The 8,418-nt window shown below is 46.2% G+C and overlaps 1 protein-coding gene across 3 annotated transcripts in view; it reads left to right on the top strand.

The window, feature by feature from the left end:
* The first annotated feature begins 1,779 nt into the window (after positions 1 to 1,779).
* The window catches only part of palm2akap2 (palm2 and akap2 fusion), a 190,301-nt gene continuing 183,662 nt past the window's right edge, over positions 1,780 to 8,418 (top strand). The window contains exon 1 of one of the 3 annotated variants that reach the window (XM_045692695.1): positions 1,780 to 1,996. In XM_045692695.1, coding sequence (XP_045548651.1) covers positions 1,953 to 1,996 — 44 coding nt within the window. In that variant the 5' untranslated portion in view covers positions 1,780 to 1,952. The remainder of the gene's footprint in view (positions 1,997 to 8,418) is intronic. The other 2 variants (XM_045692696.1, XM_045692699.1) reach the window with 2 other exon arrangements.

Raw genomic sequence — 8,418 nt, 5'->3', positions numbered from 1 at the left:
ACCCTATTCCCTATATAGTGCACGACTTTAGACCAGAGCCCTATAGAACCCTACTCCCTATATAGTGCACTACTTTAGACCAGAGCCCAATGGAACCCTATTCCCTACGTAGTGCGTTATATAGGGCCCTGGTCAAAAGTAAATGGACTATGTAGTCTAGGGAATAGTGTGATAGTGAAGTATGCTGAAATGATGAACACTTCAGAGGTGACCTTAGCTCTGTCCCCTGGGATTAGCTCTGTCCCCTGGGACCTCTGGGGCTGGGAAGGGAATGTCTACTGCTATCAGGGTCCTTTAAATGCTGCTTACCATCTAGAAGTGGCTGCAAACAACACAGCACACAGAGACTGACCAGACTTAGACATTGACTCGCTGGACTTAGAGACTGGACATAAAAATGTCTGTTTTGCTCAACATGATTATATTTGTTTGCGCTGCCTTTGAATTAAAGATATGCTTCGGTACTTTGGCGACTAATACAGCATTTTTTTTTTAAACTTCCTCTTTGAGCTGGATGTGTCAATGTGTAGTATATGTACACGCATAATATGTCTGACCTCAATTAGCCACCAAATCTCTAGTTTGAAAATGACTGTTTTCTTGAAGCTTTGCCAAACCATTTCCCCTGATTTTCCCCCCACTTGGGCCCCTAGAAATGTGTTGTTCTGGCTAATGAACATTTGAGTGATAGCCAACAGGAGGCCGGCCCAGCGTTATCCAATGAGGTTGTAGGGCAGGCCCAACCACTCAGTGGACACAGCTGAGAAAGAGAGAGAGAGAGATGGAGAGAGAGAGAGATGGAGAGAGAGAGAGAAGGAGAGAAGGAGAGAGAGGGAGGGAGAGGGAGGGAGAGATAGGGAGGGAAAGAGAGAGAGAAAGAGATGGTGAGAGAGAGAGATCGGAGAGAGAGAGCGAGAGAGAGAGAGAGAGAGAGAGAGAGAGAGAGAGAGAGAGAGAGAGAGAGAGAGAGAGAGAGAGAGAGAGAGAGAGATAGGGAGAGAGAGATTTTCAGGGACCACTTTTGGCTCGTTAGTGCTCCTTTGCAGAACTACTGGTTAAAAAGTATTCAAAAGTACTGGAGAATGTCTTTAATTTAATGAATGAGGCAATACGATACATACAGGTTTGAAAATAATATACTGGATTACAAACACTAATACTGTAATTTTCCCACTCAACATGGGGAACGGAATAGTCTTGGATTTACTGATTTCTCCTCCCTCCCTCCCTCCCTCCCTCCCTCCCTCCCTCCCTCCCTCCCTCCCTCCCTCCCTCCCTCCCTCCCTCCCTCGCTCTCTACTCCCTCCCTCCCTCCTTGCCTTCTCTCTCTCTTTCTCTCCCACCTCCCTTCCCTCCCTCCCGTCACACACCTCTCTCACTCCACACTCTCTACCTCCTTCTCTCTTCCTCTTCACACTCCCTCTCTCCTCCTCTCTCTCTCTCTTCCTCCTGCAGGCTGCAGGCTGTGCTAGCTGTCACAGTGCTGTGCCGTGGAGGGAGATGCAGGATGCTGCGAGCCGCAGACCGATGTGATGAGACTGAGATGTGGATGTGATGTTGCAGTCGCTGTGTTTCTGTAAAGACGTGATGTTATGCTGCTGACACACACTGCTGTTCTGCTGGAAGAGTGACTCGCCAGGAGGAGGAGCAGTCCTTTCAGAGGTGAAGAAACCCTATCAAAATAGAGGAGTGGGAGGAAAGGAGGAGGAGCGAAAGAGCGGGAGGCGAGAGAGAGAGAGAGAGCAGGAGGAGGAGGAGGAGAGAAACAGGAAGAGAAGTGTTGGAGGAGAGAGAGAGAGAGCCGGAGGAGGAGAGAAACAGGAAGAGAAGAGTGAGAGGGAGAGAGAGAGAGTCGGAGGAGAGAAACAGGAAGAGAAGAGCGGGAGGCGAGAGAGAGAGAGAGTCGGAGGAGAGAAACAGGAAGAGAAGTGTTGGAGGAGAGAGAGAGAGACATGATAGGCACACCTCTGCAGAGGAAAGCCCCAGCATCACCAGAGTGAGTAGCATTACCTTCTATATTCCTTCCTCCTCTTCCTCCTCCCTGCCTCACACCCTCCCTCCCTCCACCTCATTCCTCTATCCCTTCCTCTCTCCATCCTCTTCCCTCCATCGCCCTCACTCCCTCCCTACAATCTCCTCTTCCCTCCCTCCCTCTTCCTCTCTCCATCCGTCTCCCTCCCTCTCTTCATCCTCCATCCCTCCCTCTCCTCATCCTCCATCCCTTCCTCTCTCCATCCTCCATCCCTCCCTCTCCTCATCCTCCATCCCTTCCTCTCTCCATCCTCCATCCCTCCCTCTCCTCATCCTCCATCCCTTCCTCTCTCCATCCGTCTCCCTCCCTCTCTTCATCCTCCATCCCTCCCTCTCTCTATCCGTCTCCCTCCCTCTCTTCATCCTCCATCCCTCCCTCTCTTCATCCTCCATCCCTCCCTCTCTCCATCCGCCTCTCCCTCCCTCTCTTCATCCTCCATCCGTCTCCCTCCCTCTCTTCATCCTCCATCCCTCCCTCTCTTCATCCTCCATCCGTCTCCCTCCCTCTCCTCATCCGTCTCCCTCCCTCTCTCCATCATCCATCCCTCCCTCTCTTCATCCTCCATCCTGCTTTGCCCTCCTCCTCCGCCGGACATCATCCCAGGGTTGCTGTGGCAACAGCAGCTCTGGATGAGCAAGGCACTAACTCAGCTGGTCATGGCTCCATGCAGGGAGGAGAGAGCTACTCAACGTGTCATCATTCTCTCTCTCTCTCTCTCTCTCTCTCTCTCTCTCCCTCTCCCTCTCCACCTCTTTGTTTATGGATGGTTCATCATGTATATTATTCATAGGGTTGGGTCAGTCACATTGAGCAGACTATCTTTGTCTTGGGTCTCTCTCTGTCTCTCTCTCTGTCTCTCTCTCTCTATGTCTCTCTCTCTCGTTCTCCATGGCTCAGTGCCTCTAGCTCAGGGCTGACCGGGCTACAGTTCTGTGATTGCATCAGGGAAACACAACTGCTTTTACTCAGCTGTGTTCTTATCCAGAGCGAAATTACAGTTAATGAATTCAGCTAGGTGAGACAACCACATATCACAGTCATAGTTAGCACATTAGTACAAGTAGCTCAGTAAAGTCATTGCTAGATGAGTGTTAGTGAGTGTTAATGAGTGTTAGTGAGTGTTAGTGAGTGTTAATGAGTGTTAGTGAGTGTTAGTGAGTTTTAGTGTGTGTTAATGAGTGTTAGTGAGTGTTAGTGAGTGTTAGTGAGTGTTAGTGAATGTTAATGAGTGTTAGTGAGTGTTAGTGAGTGTTAGTGAGTGTTAATGAGTGTTAGTGAGTGTTAGTGAGTGTTAGTTGGCATCAGAGGGGTCAAGTGTTTCTTGAGGAGGGGAGCAACTCTGGCCATCTTGAATTGAAGAGGGGACACAGCCAGTAGTCAGGGATGAGTTGATAAGGGAAGTGAGGAATGGGAGAAGGTTTCTGGAGATGGCCAGTTCTGTAAACTCGCAATGAGTCCCTCAGCCACGTAGCAGGAGGAAAGTGCCGAGCCGGCCGGGAGGAAAGGGGACAGTGAGAGTCAAAGGATGAAGGAAGGGAGGAGAGGAGGGTTTAAGAGGCAGAATCAGGAGACAGGAGGGAGAAGGATTTAGCAGAAGGGAGTATGGTTTGATAGAAGAGGAGAGAGTAGTGGGAGAGAGAGAGAGAGAGAAGTGCGAGAGAGAGAGCGAGAGAAGTGTGAGAGAGAGAGAGCGAGAGAGAGAGAGAGAGAGAGAAGTGAGATATATATATATATGAGAGAGAGAGAGAGAGAGAGAGAGAGAGAGAGAGAGAGAGAGAGAGAGAGAGAGAGTTGGCAGAATAACTGGGCAGAATAACTGGGCAGAATAACTGGGGCAGAATAACTCGGCAGAACTGTCTTCATTTCACCACACAGCAAAGCTTCCTCCGGAACAAGGTTCCTGACGAAAAACACTAACCTGCAGTTCAAACACCAAGTAGGCTACCGGGAAGACAGACAATCCTTAAAGTAGATGATGAAGATGAAGCCAAACATGATCCCTATCACACCTGAAGATATCAGGAGTCCTCTACCTATAGAACGAAGCAGGAGACAGGGTTTGTCTTTTCATCTCTCTGTCTCTCTCTCTCTCTCCCTCTTTAGCTCTCTCTCTCTCTCTCTCTCTCTCTCTCTCTCTCTCTCTCTCTCTCTTTCTCTCTCTCTCAATACAATTCAATTCAATTAAATTTGAGTTTGAGCATGTCATTTAGGATGCCATCAGGTCCGCGGGTTTTTTTTTTTAAGTTTGAGGGCCTGAAGTTTCTTATAGAGCTCCTGGTCAGTAATTGGGGAGTCCAATAGATTTTGATTGTCCTTCATAGCTTTTTCTAATCCATTCAACTTCTCATGAATTTGGCATTCTTCTGCTTTTGTGTCAATTTGAACGGTGTTGTTGTCACGGCCGTCGTAAGGATTAGACCAGCATGCAGCGGGGATGTGAATGCTCATATTAACTTTATTAGAACACTACACAAAACAAGAAAAACGAACGACAGCTATCTAAGTATGGCTCCCAATCAGCAACAACGATGTACAGCTGTCCCTGATTGAGAGCCATACCAGGCCAACACAAAGAAATACGCAACATAGAAAGAACATAGAAATACAAAACATAGAACAATACCCAAAAACCCCAGACAACACAAAACAAACACCCCCTGCCACGCTACAATAACAAATAACCCCTTTTACTGGTCAGAACGTGACAGTTGTAGAGTGTTTTGAAATGGGTTGTCCATATGACACCATTTTGTATCGCTAATTCCTCTTGTTTAGATGTATTTATTTTTCTTCCAATTTTGCCAGAAGTTGTTTGTGTTTATGGACTCCTCAGTTAGTGTCAGCTGCTTGCTGTTGTACTGTGCTTTTTTGGTTCTGAGTGTACGTTTATAGAGTTTTAAAGTCTCACAGTAATGAAGGCGTAATTCACCATTATTTGGGTCTCTGTGCTTTTGGTTGGATAGTGTTCTAAGTTTTTTCCTTATAATTTTACAATCTGCATCAAACCGGTTGTCATCTGTGATTTTTTTTTAATTTTTTTTTTAATCAATTTCAATTGTGCTTCTTTTGCCGTTTGCCTGAATATATAGTTGATGTTTTCTACTGCTAGATTGATGCCTTCTTTACCGTGAGTGAATGTGGTATCCAGAAAGTTATCTAAGAGTGTTTGGATATTCTGGTTCCAGATTGCTTTCTGGTATTCTTCTGTGCTGTATTGTTCTGTTCTCTCTCTCTCTCTCTCTCTCTCTCTCTCTCTCTCTCTCTCTCTCTCTCTCTCTCTCTCTCTAGGTATTCTACCTCTCTCTCTAGGTATTCTACCTCTCTCTCTCTATTCTACCTCTCTCTCTAGGTATTCTACCTCTCTCTCTAGGTATTCTACCTCTCTCTCTAGGTATTCTACCTCTCTCTCTAGGTATTCTACCTCTCTCTCTCTCTATTCTACCTATCTCTCTAGGTATTCTACCTCTCTCTCTCTAGGTATTCTACCTTTCTCTCTAGGTATTCTACCTCTCTCTCCCCCCTTTAATTAAGGAAGTTGACATCAAACTTCAGTGAGTACTCTACTGCTTACAGAAAGTCTAAGTTCTGTAAAAATGTTGCCTTTTTGGCAAACAGTACTTAGGGAATAACTGGAAGTTTTAATATAGGTGTGTCATGTAAACTACTGAGAGTTGAAAAGAAAAACGATGTGTTGTCCATCTGCTTCCTGATTTTACTCCCTCACAGAAACATAGGGCACTTCCTCGTGACTTCTCCACAAAGAAACATAGGACACTTCCTGACTTCACTCTCCACAAAGAAGCCAGGCCTCATTAACATACAGGAGAAGCCAGGGCTCATTAACATACAGGAGAAGCCAGGGCTCGTTAACATACAGGAGAAGCCAGGGCTCATTAACATACAGGAGAAGCCAGGGCTCATTAACATACAGGAGAAGCCAGGCCTCGTTAACATACAGGAGAAGCCAGGGATCATTAACATACAGGAGAAGCCAGGGATCATTAACATACAGGAGAAGCCAGGGATCATTAACATACAGGAGAAGCCAGGGATCATTAACATACAGGAGAAGCCAGGGATCATTAACATACAGGAGAAGCCAGGGATCATTAACATACAGGAGGAGCCAGGGATCATTAACATACAGGAGAAGCCAGGGATCATTAACATACAGGAGAAACCAAGGGTTATTAACATACAGGAGAAGCCAGGGATCATTAATATACAGGAGAAGCCAAGGATCATTAGTACAGGAGAAGCCAGGGATCATTAACATACAGGAGAAGCCAGGGCTCATTAATATACAGGAGAAGCCAGGGATCATTAACATAAAGGAGAAGCCAGGGATCATTAATACAGGAGAAGCCAGGGGTCATTAACATAAAGGAGAAGCCAGGGCTCATTAACATACAGGAGAAGCCAGGGCTCATTAACATACAGGAGAAGCCAGGGATCATTAATACAGGAGAAGCCAGGGCTCATTAACATACAGGAGAAGCCAGGGATCATTAATACAGGAGAAGCCAGGGATCATTAACATACAGGAGGATGGTTAACATACAGGAGAAGCCAGGGTTCATTAACATACAGGAGAAGCCAGGGCTCATTAACATACAGGAGAAGCCAGGGATCATTAATACAGGAGAAGCCAGGGATCATTAACATACAGGAGAAGCCAGGGCTCATTAACATACAGGAGAAGCCAGGGCTCATTAACAAACAGGAGAAGCCAAGGCTCATTAACATACAGGAGAAGCCAGGGATCATTAATACAGGAGAAGCCAAGGCTCATTAACATACAGGAGAAGCCAGGGATCATTAATACAGGAGAAGCCAGGGATCATTAACATACAGGAGAAGCCAGGGCTCATTAACAAACAGGAGAAGCCAGGGTCATTAATACAGGAGAAGCCAGGGGACATTAACATACAGGAGAAGCCAGGGATCGTTAACATACAGGAGAAGCCAGGGATCATTAACATAAAGGAGAAGACAGGGAACATTAACATACAGGAGAAGCCAGGGGTCATTAATACAGGAGAAGCCAGGGTTCATTAACATACAGGAGAAGCCAGGGATCATTAATACAGGAGAAGCCAGGGATCATTAACATACAGGAGAAGCCAGGGATCATTAATACAGGAGAAGCCAGGGATAGTTAACATACAGGAGAAGCCAGGGATCATTAATACAGGAGAAGCCAGGGATCATTAATACAGGAGAAGCCAGGGTTCATTAACATACAGGAGGATCATTAACATACAGGAGAAGCCAGGGGTCATTAACATACAGGAGAAGCCAGGAGACATTAATATACAGGAGAAGCCAGGGATCGTTAATACAGGAGAAGCCAGGGCTCATTAACATACAGGAGAAGCCAGATTGCGTTAACATAAGGAGAAGCCAGATATCATTAACATACAGGAGAAGCCAGGGATCATTAACATACAGGAGAAGCCAGGGCTCATTAATACAGGAGAAGCCAGGGATCGTTAACATACAGGAGAAGCCAGGTATCATTAACATACAGGAGAAGCCAGGGATCATTAACATACAGGAGAAGCCAGGGTCATTAATACAGGAGAAGCCAGGAGACATTAATATACAGGAGAAGCCAGGGATCATTAACATACAGGAGAAGCCAGGGATCATTAACATACAGGAGAAGCCAGGTATCATTAACATACAGGAGAAGCCAGGGATCATTAACATACAGGAGAAGCCAGGAGACATTAATATACAGGAGAAGCCAGGGATCATTAACATACAGGAGAAGCCAGGGATCATTAACATACAGGAGAAGCCAGGAGACATTAACATACAGGAGAAGCCAGGAGACATTAACATACAGGAGAAGCCAGGGATCATTAACATACAGGAGAAGCCAGGGATCATTAATACAGGAGAAGCCAGGGCTCATTAACATACAGGAGAAGCCACATGGATACCACGTGTTGCTGTATATCCTTATGTTGGTAATGATCACTTTGTCTTAACTTGTGTTCTTTGGGGAGCGTAGCTCGTTCACTAACGCCCTGAAGCAGTTATGGTGTTGAGTCATTTTCTCCTCTCCTTCAAGGATGTTCTTGCTTCTTTAAGTTGTTCCTTCACAGACCTGTTCCTGGTAACGCTGTCACACCAATAATGACTAACTACCTCAGTACTACAGAAACACAAGGCCTGGCTAACTCCCCTCAGTACTACAGAAACACAAGGCCTGGCTAACTCCCCTCAGTACTACAGAAACACAAGGCCTGGCTAACTCCCCTCAGTACTACAGAAACACAAGGCCTGGCTAACTCCCCTCAGTACTACAGAAACACAAGGCCTGGCTAACTCCCCTCAGTACTACAGAAACACAAGGCCTGGCTAACTCCCCTCAGTAC

The sequence above is a fragment of the Salmo salar genome, chromosome ssa13 (genome assembly GCF_905237065.1).
Source record: "Salmo salar chromosome ssa13, Ssal_v3.1, whole genome shotgun sequence".
Classification (NCBI taxonomy): Eukaryota; Metazoa; Chordata; class Actinopteri; order Salmoniformes; family Salmonidae; genus Salmo; species Salmo salar.
This window is presented reverse-complemented; position numbering and strand designations above follow the sequence as displayed.